General features: G+C 29.3%; 1 protein-coding gene across 1 annotated transcript; it reads left to right on the top strand.

Annotated features, from left to right (window-relative positions):
• The first annotated feature begins 1434 nt into the window (after window positions 1-1434).
• LOC106680287 (beta-galactosidase) lies at window positions 1435-14408 on the top strand. Its single transcript, XM_014419868.2, has 13 exons — window positions 1435-1592; window positions 4353-4525; window positions 6657-6807; window positions 6885-6948; window positions 8520-8614; window positions 8713-8893; window positions 10168-10392; window positions 10630-10748; window positions 10827-10932; window positions 12986-13143; window positions 13311-13448; window positions 13537-13746; window positions 14166-14408. The coding sequence occupies exons 1-13, from the start codon at window positions 1524-1526 to the stop codon at window positions 14355-14357; spliced, it is 1881 nt and encodes a 626-aa protein (XP_014275354.1). The 5' UTR covers window positions 1435-1523; the 3' UTR covers window positions 14358-14408.
• Window positions 14409-16764: the final 2356 nt, after the last annotated feature.

A 16764-nucleotide genomic window follows, 5' to 3' on the forward strand; every position in this document is an offset into this window, starting at 1 on the left:
ATGAGAAAAATAGAAAAAAGATTTAACTAGATTTATTGGTAATATTGATTTCCGAAAAATGTCTAGCGTACAAAGAACCCTTTCTACATGGAGTTATACGTGATGCCTTTAGGCATAAACTTTAAAATATTTTATTTTATTTAGTTCTATTTGACCTTATCTTATTCCACTGTTTTACTTAATGTTATCACAAGTTTAGAAATTTATTGTAGTCTATTTTTCCGTACACCGCTAGACCACGGTCTTCCGCCATAATGAATCTGGCAACCCAATAATGTCACCAATAATTAAAATTTTGTATTATGCCCTCGAGATGAGGGCAGCCAAGCAAGTGACTGGAGGTCACGTTCGATGCGGAGCATAATGAGCAGCGAGGATCACCTCACTTGGATTCTCTGGAGATGAGCATCAAGTAATTATGGTCGTTGATGGATCTAATTGCGGCACCTATTACGTGGCGAGGAAGGTCAGATGGTATGTGATCGCTTGGGCTTACAAGGGAACCCCACTGCATATTTTCCGCAGATATATAGTAAATTTGATGCTGCTCATTGCGAAGAGATGCTCTAATGAAACATTTAGTTATTTAAGTAACTGAAACTATGTTTTATACCAATTCTTGATTAAACAAAGTTCTTTCAAAATAATGATAAAATAGTATTATTTTTTTTTCCACCGAAATTAGAGAATGGTCCATATATCCGTTCATCAACCATCAGGTGCTTTACTTTGAGATTCCCGGGCCAATGTCGCTTCTAGATTTGACTTCAAAGTTATATGTCACACCATGATGGTCCTCGGAGCTCGTTATTGCAATCCACAATTTTTTATTTTTTTAAGTTTGGTATACTTATTATATAATTGTTTGATATTTACCTATGTAATCAATTATTAATTCGCTTTGTTGACCAACGTATACTAATTTATAACGTTTTTTAATTTTAGCTTTTTAAATATTAGGTATAGATATAGTGATTCATAATAAAAATTATAATCTTACAAAGAACTATCCGTTTTTAGCACTTCAACGACTAATCTACGTTAGGAAGTCCCTTTGTCATCTTCTATTCAGATGCTTCGGGAATAGATTAGGAAGTCAGTGTTGTGTGTGAAAATAGCAATTACTGAAATTATTTTTAAGTATTAGTTCAAAAAAAAAAATTAAAAATACAAATCATTAATTATCAAATTAAGTGGTAATGAAAGATAAAGAACCTATTATTTTTTTAATAGTAATTTAATATTATCCAATTATTGTTGTTTTAAATTGATTAGTTATGTTGCTATTTTAACTTCTTGGTATTTAGCATTTTTCTGGAACAACAACAAAAACAGTTATATTATTTGTAAATATTATTGCTCCCTGTAAATATAAATGTATACAGGATAGGACATAATAAAGACGACACATGTGGCCAGACCCTGACTTGGAGACCCGAGGTTACGTCAGAAGCCAGAGACCCTTCACTCGGGCTATTCCTGATAATTGCACCAGTCGGCTCTAGCCGCTTCCAGCGTGAGTGATGTTTGTGTTCCTCTACCTCCCTGTCCTTCTGTTTATTCTTTCGTATTCGTTAATTTCGGCGCAGACAGTGAGTATTTGTCAGATATTTAATAGACTATCCTTTTTGTCGACTGGTAAGTTATTTTTTAGATTGGTCGAATGTTTCCTCTAATGGACTGATTTAATTTTATCAACCCTTTCATGGGATAACTATAGATAAACTGTAAACTTCATTCGATTTTATCCGATTATCCTAATCAGTAATGTTCACAAAAACTCCGATTATCAAAATAAATATTTATAACCCAGAATACAAAATTTAACTATTTCGATTTTATTGGATAGTAAACTCACAGCCAATTTAGATATTAAACTAATATCTGGTTAAATGTATCTCATGAATTTTAAAGCCGCTTGTACTACATGAGCGAATACAAGGGGGATGAATGTAAACATAGCCCTAGAGACATTTTTTCAAATCATAACACCTGTATAAAACTTACTGTTATCATTCGAAAGTTAAGTTAAAACAGTGATAATCATTTGATCATTTGATAGTTAACTCGTAAATAAAATTGTTACGTTTGGAAAAAGGATTTGCAGGAAAATAACAGCCTTGAGGTCATAATTTTGTTTTTTTTTGTCTCCACTTGACCTTAGTATAGTTCATGTTTATTTATTTATATCAATACGGAACGGAATATTAAAACCTCAGTTCTGTTTGAGAAGCTTAGATATCGATAGTTAGGGATTAATTCTTATGCATCGATTTCGAATTTGATTTAAAAATCAACCTCAAAATAGAATCCATAGAGGTTTCATCCATAAATTTCAGGAATACTAAAGCCATAAAATTAAACTTCTGATGGAACAAACGTCAAATGTTTTCGTAAGCCTTTTTTTCAAACTATCTTAGGATATGTATTCAGATTTCCTATTTGAAAACAGTCCATTTCCGTGAGTTTTCGTGGATACCAAAGTTGTAGATTAAGTTCAAATGAAGTAGCCACTAAACGAAGTTTTCAAAAAATGTTATTAATTGGAAAACAAAATTTTCTATCCTGGACTAGCGAATTAAAATAAAAAAATTCTCCAATACCTAGGATTTTTTTCGAAATACAGATATTTTTTAAAATAATAATAAAGTTTTTTTTTAGAATTGTCTAGACTCCCTTTGAATTTCTAAAGAGCCCATAATTCAGTTTGGTTTTGAGTAAAATGACTATACAAAATTTGTTGATGAATATACAAAGAAGTATGTGAGAAGCTAAGTGATTTTTTTTGGAAAAAGAGGTTTTTGTTGCTATCTGATTATGCCTAAATCAAATTTATGCTTTTTAGGATTGACAGAATTATCAAAATTACCAGTTAATTAGTGGTGATTTTATAATTTTGAACCTTAAATTTGATGGAGGCACTGGTAGACAGCAAAAAAAAATCTCATTTGCAAAAGAATCGCCTATACCATTTGGCTTCACAAATAAAATTAGAATTATGCAATTTATCTAACAATAAAATTAGAAATATACATAAATATATGACTAAAATTGCATTATAAGATTGTTTAATTTTCAGAGAATTTACTAGGTTTAAAAAAATCTGAATCTATCAGTAATATTGTAATAAACTCTTACAATAGTAGCCCCATCATTATATAGCATGTCTAGATTATAACAGTATCTATCAAAAATTTATATTTTTTAAATGTATTCACATTCATCAAAATATAGTTGCCCAAGTTAACAAACAGACTTTTCAAATATATTTATGCAAAAATATTTATAAATATATGTTATTGGTTCCACCAAGTTTACTTATTTTCTATAATCTGAATACACAGTTACCTTAAAAATATCAAATTATTATTAGGTACTGTTCTGATTACACAATTCTGCAACTAAAAAACTGTGTTAGATATTTTTGTAAACTTTTATGTTTTAAAGTGCATTGAGCAAACACCTTTACACTATTCCTATCACCCAAGTTTCATATCACTTCAGCCCTCCTGTGTCCCATAATTAGCCAGAGTATCTTCAAAAACTGTAACTTTTTCATAAGCCCTGTTCGTCAGAAAAAAATTTCAATGTTTAATTCTTTTGCACTACTAGTTTTATGTTTTATTTGGCCTGAAATAGTCAAGCATGAAAGGTTTATATAAAATAACAATTACTCCAGTTTGAAAAATGTGAAAAAAAAAATGGCTTTAGTGAATTTGCACTTGTTATTATCCTAACAAAGATATTCACAATTTTAAAGTTTAATAATGTACTTACGTTCATCATCCCATCTATTCCTCATACATTGAAAAGTGATTTCCATTTGTAGTAGTATAAGTAAAAATAACATATTATTCCTCAAAAAGACATTAGAAGTTTTTTTTTTTCAAAAATAAAAACAATTATAAGGCATTTCTTTTTATCTACCTCGATACTAAATGTGTATATTATTAGTACATGTCTTTACAGATTGTGCATACATTTTGTTTAGTAAAAATTTGTGATTAATTACATAAATGGTACATTAAAAAAAAATTAATTGTACATACAAACATCATTGATGAACATAATTTGAAAAAGAAATAATTGGTTATAGTTAAAGTTTGAAAAAGATAAAAAAAAAATCAAATATGATTATAACAATTATAAAAATAATATCAATGAACAATCAAAAATAATTTAATATAAGTAAAATTATGAAACTTTCAATATTTCAATGTTATATAAACAATGTCAGTAGTATATAATATAAATATACTGGCATATTTTTGTTAGGAATAATATTCTAATATTATTATATTCTAAAAAGGAATACTCAGTTTATTTTAATTTATTTTCTGAAAACATTTCAGGTAATCACAAAGAGCCGAACATTTGAAGTTGATTATGACAACAATCAGTTTTTGAAAGATGGCGTACCATTTACATATGTTTCTGGAGAAATGCATTATTTCAGAATCCCAAGGGTTTACTGGAGAGATCGGTTAGAAAAATTGAAAGCTATAGGATGTGACACAGTATGCACGTAAGGCTCTTTTAAATCTGCTAATGACCACTAATAAATATGATATTTTTTAATTAATACACAGCTCCTGGCCTTCTGTTTAAAAGTTGGAATGGAACCGTGATATAATGAATTAAGGAATATTGTAAACTAGGCTTTATTAAACTGAATTAAAAACTTGAATATCCATAACATCAGATTTAACAACTGATATATAAATTAGTGGTATGTATTAATTGTATATAAACATTAGTATATCAAACCGTTTTTGATGAACTTAAGTTCATATTTCTTGGGGAAAAATTCATAATTTCTTAAGTTTTTAATATTTATTTTTATTTCATAAATGGCTGTCAATATTTGTCACCAAATTCTATATTGTCATAATTCAGATAGTATTTTAATTAGTAGAAGATTAACTTATAAAACAACGAATGAATGAAATTTACATCAAGTTTTTAACATTTATTGAAATGGAGTAAAATAAGAATTAATGTTTTTGGTAATTACAATTTATTAGATTAAAATTTAAATTTAAATCTGAATTATAACATCATGAAGTTGTACTATATGCACTTACATTTTATTTCTTAAATGCATGATTTTTTTAATGTTCACATAGAAAGTCCCCATCTACTTTCAGGGTTATATAACAACATGAAAATAATTTTAAAAAGTAAATAATGTGGTTTAGATTCTTAGGAATTTTTTTTTTCTTTTTTTTTTTAGCCTTTTACTCAACCTTATTTTATTTATTTATTGATTGGTGCTCCATGGTCCTTCTGGAACCCGGGCCTCTCACAATCTTCCTTCACAGTCTCCTGTTCATAGTGGGCAAGCATCCACCATCTTCTAATACTCATCTTTTTCAAAATTCCCTCCACCTCATCGAGCATGGTATTCTATCACATCAACCACCAGGTCAGTCTTTGAGTAAGAATTTGGTGACTGATTTCCTGGGCATACGAGCTGCATCTGACCAAATCAGATTTCATGTACATCCGGTCCTACTCCGTTCTTGCTTGTCCCAACCTGCGCTAATTCTCTCAAGTTCCACATAGCTCACATTAAATGTTTACCAGTTCCTTTGACTCACTTAGGTTGTTGACCATCCAGCTTTTCCTGAAGGGATTCATAACTTTATAGGACCTAAGAGGTGCGGGTTGTTAGCCCACTGTTCCTGAGTCAGATAGAGGGGTTGCCTCCTCAAAATCTTCTGACTTACTACCCTGTCAGGGGCAGCTTCCTTAGAAAGTTGACTCTAGGTTGTGTACAGTGAGTGATCTTGGTGCTGTTTTAGTGTACTCTAAGATTGTGAGTGTAAGTTCTTCCCCAAGAGGACCAATGGCTCATTGTGGTATAATTACTAGGTGATTGGACTGCCACCATCGTATGTCTAATTACTCAACCTTACTGATCAAAATTTAAGTTTATCAAGCATGTTGATGGCATCACTATTCCTCTGGGCATGTTTAACAAGGTGATGAATGACTGACATTGTACATCTATTTTTCAAAGTCTGTTTATGTTGTGGAGTTTAGGGAGGGTTTCATAAATAAAGACAATGAGTATGTTTCACCAATAGATGCCACGACAGACTATCCTAGAATAAAGCAGCATGCCTGGGCTTTGTTCTCAGCAGTATCATAGTGTCACCATCTAAAGTTTTATTAACAAACCAAAATAATAAAACCTATTTTCTACAACAGTTTGACATGAAACTCTAGCATTAACTGATTATAGAAGACTCCCCAACCAGAGCATAGTGAATATTTCAGAAAATTACTTTAAAACAGCAAAATAATATTTTTTAAATTATAAAAGAAACATTTTAGCAATAAATTTTGCAACCTTTCCACCAAATTTATTCCTTTTATGGTTACAGGAAACCATATAAGAGGAAGGAAACCATATTCGAAATGAAGCCAAAAAAATTCATTAAATAGAAGTAACTGTGTTTAATATGATTATCAATTATAATAAATCTTAAAGAAATGTTAATAGCTTAATTAAAATTATAAAGTTTTAGACTGTGGAAAGTAAGCATTTACAATTATTTGCTAGTGTATTGATTTGATAAACTACAATAATTAATAACAATTCCATAAATTTTAGATTTGAATATTTAAAGTACTGATTTCTATAATTTAAGGTATGTAGAATGGAGCTTCCATGAACCATCACCAGGAAACTATCTTTTTAGTGGGGAACAAAATATTTCTGAATACCTCAATATAGCTCAAGAACTTGGTTTAAATGTAATTTTGAGACCAGGTCCATATATCTGTGCTGAAAGGGACTTTGTAAGTTTAAATTTAAAATATTATAAGTTCATTAAACCCTATATTATTACAATTCTTTAACTGTTGAAATGTTTTAGGGTGGTTATCCAGCTTGGCTTTTGACAAAGAATCCAAAAATGAAACTAAGAACATCTGATCCAAGTAACTATTTACTATCTCAAATATTCTCCCCTGCTTGATTAATAAATAGTTATTTAAATATTATTGTTTTAATATTAGGGCTAACCCAAATTACAAATATGGAAAATAAAATTAAAAAAATTACGACTATACCGTTTAGGGGCTCAGTTTTATTTATCTTTATTTTTTTTGTATAAATATTGTTTCCATATTTCAATGAACAAACACATCTTTCTTTTAGTATGAACTTATCATTTTTTTATTTAATGAAAATATTTATTCATTATACATACTCAACAGAGAAGAAATTCACTCTGTGAAAGTCGCATAGGCCTCAAACAACAGAAAGGATTCCTTTTTCATTACTCTATTAGGAGAGATAGACAACTGTGATGTTAACTCTATAACTAACAGAGGGTGAAAGGCCGAGTGGGCCATAATTGCAGATCGCAAGAATGATGGAATTCCTTAGTAAAAATAATTTGATTGATAATGAATCCTACATTTAAGTATGGAAAATGACCTGATGATCAATATTATCTCCTTTACCTATGAAAAAAGGACACAAGTGAATCAAAGAAGAACCTGCCAAGAATGAAAGATCCATAATTGACTATGTACTGGTGAAGAGCAAAGAGATAAGAAAAGTTAAAGACATCAGAGTGAAAAAAGGATTTAAATTAGAAAGCAATCATCTTTGAACTAACTTTTAATGCTGAAGAAAACAGAATGAAAGAGCCATGAAGAGGAAGACTGAGATGAAGGAAGGGGGTGAACAAAGTAGGTATTTAGTTCATCGGGAGCAACTGGATAATAGGTACAGATCTTAAGACTTATTACAGATAGACATGTAAGGATTTTCCATTTGGACTTTGGAACAGGGACTTGTGATAAGGAATACAAAAATTATATTTTCTATAAAAAAATTTTTATTAAAATAAAAAAATTGTGGCTTGGCATGATGTAAAGAAGAATGGGTTCTTCCCAAGTTTTATTAAAATCACCCTAACAATGCAGAAAAAAATCTTGCTTACCCCCTTTCTAATAACTGATTGATTTATCTCTGAATAAAGTTTAATCTGCTACTAAAAAATGCTTACCAAGCTTGAAAAAATTTTCTGCCATTCAGAAGTAATACTTCAATCTCACATCTTTTTTTAAGTTATTACCATAAAAAAGAAGTACTCCTTATCTTTTTTATAGAAGAACTGATGTTGAGTGATTTAAATGATTCAATAAAAACCTATGAATATTATATATATATAATTACCAAAATAAAATTGGTAATGTTTGTACCAATAGCAATAAGTTTGAATGCTAGAAGCTATGCTGGAAACCTTTCAACCCCTGGAAATGTATTTGATTTGCTATTTAACAATTGAACTTTCTGCAGAGTTCTGCCTCACTGGGTATTAGGGCTTGAGGTTTGATCCTATGATCTTAACATTACTCTTACCACTTGTTATAGTAGGCCCAAACACATTACTTGATTTAATTTCTTGATGGAGAATATTATTTATGCTAATGAGTTGTTTGTGAGATATGTTTAATTATTGTGAATATTAATTTGAATAAATTTTTATGTTAAACAGCTCACACATTCTTTGTCGCCAAGTGGTTTAATGTATTGTTGAAAAAAATTCAGCCTCACCTATACGGTAATGGAGGAAACATTATAATGGTTCAGGTAAACTTTACGATGTGTTTTGAATGTATTATTTAAAAAAGCCTTGTGATGAAGCTATAGCTATATTCTATAACTTTTCTTGTAATGACTCTTTTCAGGTTGAAAACGAATACGGAAGTTATCCAGTACATGATATTAATTATTTAATATGGCTTAGAGACTTGATGAAAAGTTACGTTGGTGTTGCAGCAGTATTGTTTACAACTGATGGTTATACAGCTAATATGGTTTCAGGAGGAAAAATACCTGGTGTTTTGTCGACTATAGACTTTGGACCAAGTATGTGGATTAATATTTCATAATTAATATTATTAATATTTTGGCAAGAAGGGTAAATATAACTGTTTTAGTCTCTTTCCCTTCATTGTTTAAACTGTTTGTTCAATGTTTCCGTTTGAAAAAAAAAATTTAAAGCCTAAAATTGTAATTCTCTCACAGTTCCCCATGCAGATTTGAAACCTTTTGGAACTTATTTCTCAATTAGTATCCTAATTGAGAATGTATCATAGTAATTTTTAATTCATCATATTCTTTAGTTGAAACACTATAATTAAAAGTGTTTGAACCATGATTCTTATCAATTAAAAAAAATTAATTGACTGAACTTTTTAAAAATTCTAAAAATGAGAGACCAAAGGTTTTATGTTATTCTCTTATATCCATAATTATTGTTAGTGTTTCGTTAATAGAACTGATGGGAGAAACTAAACTAAAACTGATCTTTTAGATCCTGATTAAACCTATAACATTGGTTTATATAAGATGTCCAAAACTATATTTTTGTATGACATTGGATACTATTTTCTTTTTAAAACAATTTTGATCTCTTTTCTCTCAACTTTATTCTTATTTAACATCCGACGTTTCGACCTCTCAGGTCATTCTCAAGGATTCCTTATTCTGTCTTCATTCCTTTTTTTCCTTAAAATTCATTACTGCCGGCTAATTGCCTTTGTCCCAATAATTTCTTCTATTAAATTATTTCCTAAATTTAAAACTTTCAATAACCACTTTTATGTTCATTAACAAACCCCAAACAGAACCTGAGAAGAGATGAGGTTCTGTTTGGGGTTTGTTAATGAACATAAAAGTGGTTATTGAAAGTTTTAAATTTAGGAAATAATTTAATAGAAGAAATTATTGGGACAAAGGCAATTAGCCGGCAGTAATGAATTTTAAGGAAAAAAAGGAATGAAGACAGAATAAGGAATCCTTGAGAATGACCTGAGAGGTCGAAACGTCGGATGTTAAATAAGAATAAAGTTGAGAGAAAAGAGATCAAAATTGTTTTAAAAAGAAACTAAACCACTCTCAAACAACTATATTAATAAAAAATAAATCTAAAATTGGATACTATGTTTTATGTTGGGTTTTATTATCACCACAATACAAATGTTGATACTGAAAAAGTGAGAAAAAGTTCTGGAGCTCTGCTATTCACACTTCTTTTTTATTACAATATATTTTTTTTTTCAAATAGCTTATATACAATTTTAAGACAAATAAATACCATGAATATTATGAAGGCGTTATGTATTATTTATTTGTTATAGCAAACAAATCCATGGATATTGTCTTTCGGGGATTAAGAAAAATCCAACCAAATGGTCCCCTGGTCAACTCTGAATATTATGCTGGATGGATCTCATATTGGGGGAGGCCATTTTCTTTGACTGGTACAATTCCAATTGTAGAAACAATTACAACCCTCATGAAAAATAATGTTTCTTTCAGCATGTACATGCTGCATGGAGGAACAAACTTTGGTTTCACAGCAGGTAATTTAAATAATTAATATTTTTAGATAGGTGTTAGAAGGTTCAACTACTTTTCACAAAAAAAAAAAAAAAATCATCATAAATTTAAATATTCTATTTTATGAATTAAGATACTTATATAACCAAACTCCATTGAAATACTGAGTTTGAATATTTGAAAGTTAAAAAATTGGCTTAATTTTATCCACAGTTGGATTAGCTAATTTAAATTAACAAAAAATTCTAATTATTCTTTAGGATCTGGAAGTGATTCTCGTTATATTGCTGATCTTACATCATACGATTATGATGCACCCATTTCTGAAGCTGGTGATTTGACTCCTAAATATGAACTTATCCGGGATGCAATACTAAAGGTTGGTTGAACAATGAACATTTTTTAAATTATTATTTTAGAATGCATTGATACTTCTTTAAATGATCAAAATTTCTAGAATCGTAACATTTCTTCTCCATTAACCATCGAAAAAGTGAAAAAGAAGGGTAATTATGGAAAATTAAAACTTAAGCCTGTTTGCTCACTGTTCAGTTGTCCAATAGGTAAGTTATAATCACACATCCAGCTTTGGCTATTTTTCATTTATAAATTTATTCAATGATGATTTATGAAAGTTGATATTTATAACTCAGATTTTGACCTGCAATCTCTGTAGGAGTTCTTCTTGATATCTTCTGGAAGGGAAGATAGGGTTAAGTCTTGTCTATCTGGCTCTCCAGACTGCAGAAATATCTTATCTGTTCCTCAAAGTACCCTTTTGGAATGTCTCCCCATCTTTATGATATTTGGAGGTGGTTCTTTCTTCTTTATTTTCCATTGGTCAAAATTTTTTTAAATCTGTCCCTAATTATTTTGGCTCCTCTTTCACATAACGGCCTATTTTATATGATAGGGATTGATAGTTGAAGGGGTTACAAACATTTGTTAATTATATTTTATTTTTAATCATTGGAGGGCAAGGTCTATGATTATTATTCATAATTTTTAGTACCTTCTCTACTCTCTGGAGTTGCACTATATTCCTTAATCCTACAATAATAGTTTAAATTGAACAAATTTTACTTATAACTATTTATATTATCCTTATTATGATATGGTCAATGAAAATTTATTGTTATCATTACATTTAAAAAACATGTATATATATACTACATGTATATGTATACAGAGGTGGTTAAAAATAAAATATACAAATGTTTAACACAACTAATCAAATCAATATCTTTTTAAATCTTTCTGTTGCTTCCCTGTGTAGGCCCTTTCCCGCAATACCAAGGATTGCATACGAGGTGTGGCAGAAAAGTAATGAGACTTTTTATTTACCAAAGTTTATATTTTTTTGAAACATCAATGTTATCCTCTTCAATGTAATTCCCTTGGGTGGTTACACACCCATGGAGACATTGTTCACACTGTTAGTAGCAGCGCTGGAAGTCTTCATCCCGTATGGTCTTCAGTATATCTGTTGCACTCTTTTGGATATTTTCTAAAGTCCTAAAATGATGTCTTTTGAAGACATTTTTCAGTCAAAAAGGAAAAAGTCACAGGGACTGAGGTCAAGTGAATAGGGGACTGGGAAACCACAATGCTTTTCTCATTCGAGCTTTCTTTGGTTGAGGAGAATTTGCAGTGTGCCACTTCACACTTTGCCTCTTGGTCTCAGGATCTTATTCCAAAATCTATGATTCATCACCTGCGATCTTCTAAAGAAATCTTGCTCATTTGTGATTCTGTCAAGAAGGTCAAGACACATGTTTGTTCAAATAACCTGCTGAGTCGTGAAGTTTTTCGACACCATTTTTTGTACAGACCTTTTGCATGTGCAAATGTTCAGACAAAATTTGATGAACGGTAAATTTGTTCAAATTTATGAGTTCACTCAACATTCTTAATGTTAAACGAAAGTCTGATCTCACAAGAGTGCTCAGACATTTGATGTTTTAGTCGGTTTTCGAAGTTGAAGTCCTCCCTACATGGTGTTCATGTTCAATATGTTCTCTGCTTTCCAAAAATGATTTGTGCCAATGAAAAACTTGAGGTTGGGATAAATAATGTTTCCCATATGCCTGTTTTAACTCCTTTCTAAATTATAACTCATCTTTGATTTTAATATTTTATTTTATTATTATTATTATTTTTTAATATATGTTGAAATCATGTGCATGGGTGCGTGAGTGAATGTATGTAGGTATGTATGTAGCTTTATCAGAATGATCCATAGATGTTGATGACCAAAAAGTTTTACATTTTTAAATTACTTACAAATCTTTGGAAAAAGTTACACCATCTTTCAAATTTGATATATAATTTTTTACTAATTTTAAAAAATGGCTGAAAGTTTGCTAATAGTATTTGGCAGCAACATTCTTGTATATAGTTTTTTATTTAACATATTTGTTTGTAACTGACTAAAAAAATCCAATTTGCTTTGAGGTAAAATAAGAAACAATCTCTTTAAACACAAAATAACAATTTACGATTAATTATTTAGTACTAGTTTAATTTATATTGGTTAAGAAAACTAGGATACCTTAGTAATTTCTTCGTACTAACTGCAGAAATATTTTATTAATTTAAAAGTTTACTTATGAGTAGGGATTGAATACCCAAGTTCTGAATATCCTGTGACCTTCGAGGCTCTAGGGCAAAGATATGGATTCGTCTCATACTCGACACAACTGGAAATACCACCCCAAGACCCTTCTGTACTGCAAGTGAATGTGAGAGATAGAGCGATAGTTTATCTTGACGACGTGAGTATGATTTAATATCAAACTTTAGTGTTTTAGGGATGGTGTGAAAAACAGATTTATTTTGTATTTATCCACTACATCATTAATGAAGATCAAGAAATAAGTTTACTTTGAAAATTATTTATAGTAAAGAAAAAACTTTGTGATTAATGGTTTCCACTGCCCAGGTTGAAGCTGGAACATTACAATACACTGTTATTAATGAATTACCTTTACCACCGCAATACAAAAAAGGACAGAGCTTAAGACTTTTGATTGAAAATATGGGAAGGAGGAATTATGGCATGCTTTCTGATTGTACAAAAGTGAGGAAACTAATAGTTTAATTGATTTACAATAAATTTTTTTCTGATTACTTGATATGAAATTTTTGTTTTCTACTTTCTCTGTCAGGGGCTTATAGATAATGCAACTGTTGATGGCAACGTCTTAAAAAATTGGGAGATAAAAGGTTATCCATTCAATCCAGAAGACATCGCTGCACTTGATGGCTTAGAACCAACTGAAAATGCTTCTTTTCCTGCCATATTTAGGGGACATTTCACTTTACAAAAAAATGAAGAACCTTTAGATACGTTTATTTCTATGGAAGAATGGGGAAAGGTAAATATTAAAATTAATTTCATAACCATTTACATCTATATTTTAAAAACTATTTATACCTGGATGGTTATCAATTCTGTTAGTATAAAGTACCTGCTCGGTAATTTCAGTGTTGATTTTTTAAATATATTTCATTATTTCTCATCTTTCCACTTTATTTTATCTTACTGTACTCAATCCTTATTACTTTTTTTTCTGTTTTGGTATTATTGTTTTCATTTTTTTGTGTCATGTTCAACTATTATACACTTCCATCGATAATTATTTTTTATTCTTAATTATATTCATTCGTATATCATTTGCATTAAATAATTTAATTGAATATTTAATTATTTTAAAATTGTAGTATATGATTTTAATAAATATTTATTCTTTTTTTTGCACGTATGTGATTAAAAATATATTGATTTAACTTTCAGGGTGTCGTTTTTATAAATGAATACAACCTCGGCCGGTACTGGAAGATTGGATCACAGGTGACACTCTATGTCCCAGCCTGCTACCTGCGAAAATATCCTGCAAACAATACTGTGACTGTTTTAGAACTTCACAATTCTAATCCTGAAGTATCAGTTACCTTGATGGATAAACCTATATTTATAGATCCTTAAAAGCTGTTGTGACAAATATTTTTAAGTACAATAAACAATTTCTCAAACATGTTTCATAGGTTGTGATGTACTGATATTAAGAAATGTTTAGATATAAGGACAAAAAATAAAGAAATATATAATGTATGTAAAAAAAAAAATTCACTGGTTGTAACTTTGATCATTGTGATGTTACTCAGGGCTGTTGTAGAATATAAATGTAACATTTTAACAATTGTTTTTAAAATTTTTGTTTAAAATGAAACGAATTAGTTATTAAATTCAAAAACCATTGGACATAAATTAAAGTAAAAAAATGATTACCCATCATGGAATGTTTTTAACCAATGAATCATGAGTCTGGAATTACATCAGTTCTCCTTCATCATTCAGAGGTTTGTTGATCAGTGCTTTACATACATATGTATGTATGGCCAGTGTATATCTACTGCCATTGTATTATTTTGATAAAATTAAGGAATGTAAAGTGATTAAAAATTTTCTAAAGTACCTTACCTCTTTTGTGAAATATTATTTAAAATATTAATTTTGCAAGATTAATCATGAAAAAAGAGTATTAATTTTAAGTAAATTTTATTAGATTTAAATTTCAGAACAAAAAGGAATGTTTAGGCTAAAGGTTCTGTGAAAAATGACAACAGTTCTGTTTTCATATTCTCAAAATCCACTTTTCAATATATTGGATTATCTGTCATTTTTAAGAGAACCATTGGGCTTAAACATTCTTTTGTATGCTGAAATGATAACTAATCTATCTTCAAATTGCTTTCATAGAACGTGTAATTTTGTCAAAATAAAAGACGATATAGTAGTTGTTTAACTCAGGAGATCTTAAAAAGTATTTTTACATTCAAAACTTTAAATACTTCTCCTTACATTATATTTCCTATATAATAGGTGAAAAAAAAGAAATGCTCATCTTTATTTATTTCTTCATATATGGCAAGGATTTGGAGCATACATTCTCAGAAAATATATCAAAAGCCTAACTTTCTTAAACTATAAAAATTGTCTTAAATTTTATGACAAAACTAATTTACCACGTAGTAGTAAAATTAGATTTTAATTGCTATTTATTGTTTATAACAATGTAAGACACACTCATAGAAAGAAGGAATTATTTTGTCATTATTGAAGTCAAATAATAATACTCTTGAAATGACAATATCTTATTACGAAAATTCTTTCCCACATTAATTTCATGCACTGATTAATCATATTTTCATTAACAAAATTACCCACCTTTATTTTTAACAAGATCTTATGGTGCATATATCCTCAGAAAATATATTAATTATGTAACTTTCTTTGTCTATGTAAATGGTTTTTTATTTGGGATTCAATGTGAGGTGAGGTTCCACTGACTAATAATCTGAGAAATGTAAAAAAAAAACACACAAAAGTGGGCAAGTCCCACAAGGGGAAGCAGAAGAGAAGAAGTGGTTGTTGGAAGAGTGAGAATCAGATATTCCAACTTAACACTCATTCACTTAATCTCAAAAGATGACCAACCTAAATGCTAAACCTGTCAGTCCCTGTTATACATAAAACATATAATTGAAGAGCTAGTCTTCAAAAAATAATAAAATACCTCGTTTCAGAGAATTGGCTCTAAAAGACAGCAGATTCCATAGACAAAATCATAAAAGTTCTTAAAAAAACCCGACTGTATTTTAAACCTTAAATTACCAATATCGACCAGCATAATCGTTAAAGGAAAACAGTCAATATTAAAAATATTCATCTATAAAATGCCTCAGAGATTAAGGCAAATATAGTAAAAAGGGCGTAATAACCAAGAAGTTGATTGTCCAGAATAAAACTGCAATCTGATCTAAAACAATATCCTTTATAGCAATGTTAAACAATTATAAAAAGAAGGAATTTTCTTTATTAGAATCTAAATCAAATTATAATATACCTTAAATGACAATATTTTACTATCAAATTTCTTTCCCACTTCTCTTGTTCTCACAGTTTAATCATATTTTCACTGATAACACTACTAATCATTATTTATTTCTGCATATATAACAAGTTCTTATGGAGGATATCTCCTCATAAAAAATGTTTAAAGCTAAACTCTATTTGGTTAATATATAACAACAAAAATAATTTACAACTAATTACTTGAAATAGGATTAAATTCTTATATTGTTTGAAATTTTGAACAGATCTTTAATAACAATATAATATTCACTCACAGGAAGGTAGAATTAATTTAACTTGGTCAAACTCAAATAATAATATATTTTAAAAACAATAATTTTTTTGATATTTCACTATTTCACTTTATTAAGTTAATTACAGCATATAGGAATGTATTATATATTGATACACAGTAAATAATTACTAATTAAGAACACGCTTAAATATATATTAAAAAATATACACGTTATTTAATTCC

This window comes from Halyomorpha halys, unplaced genomic scaffold (assembly GCF_000696795.3).
Source record: "Halyomorpha halys isolate HHAL.00 unplaced genomic scaffold, Hhal_1.1 Scaffold252.1, whole genome shotgun sequence".
NCBI classification, from domain to species: Eukaryota; Metazoa; Arthropoda; class Insecta; order Hemiptera; family Pentatomidae; genus Halyomorpha; species Halyomorpha halys.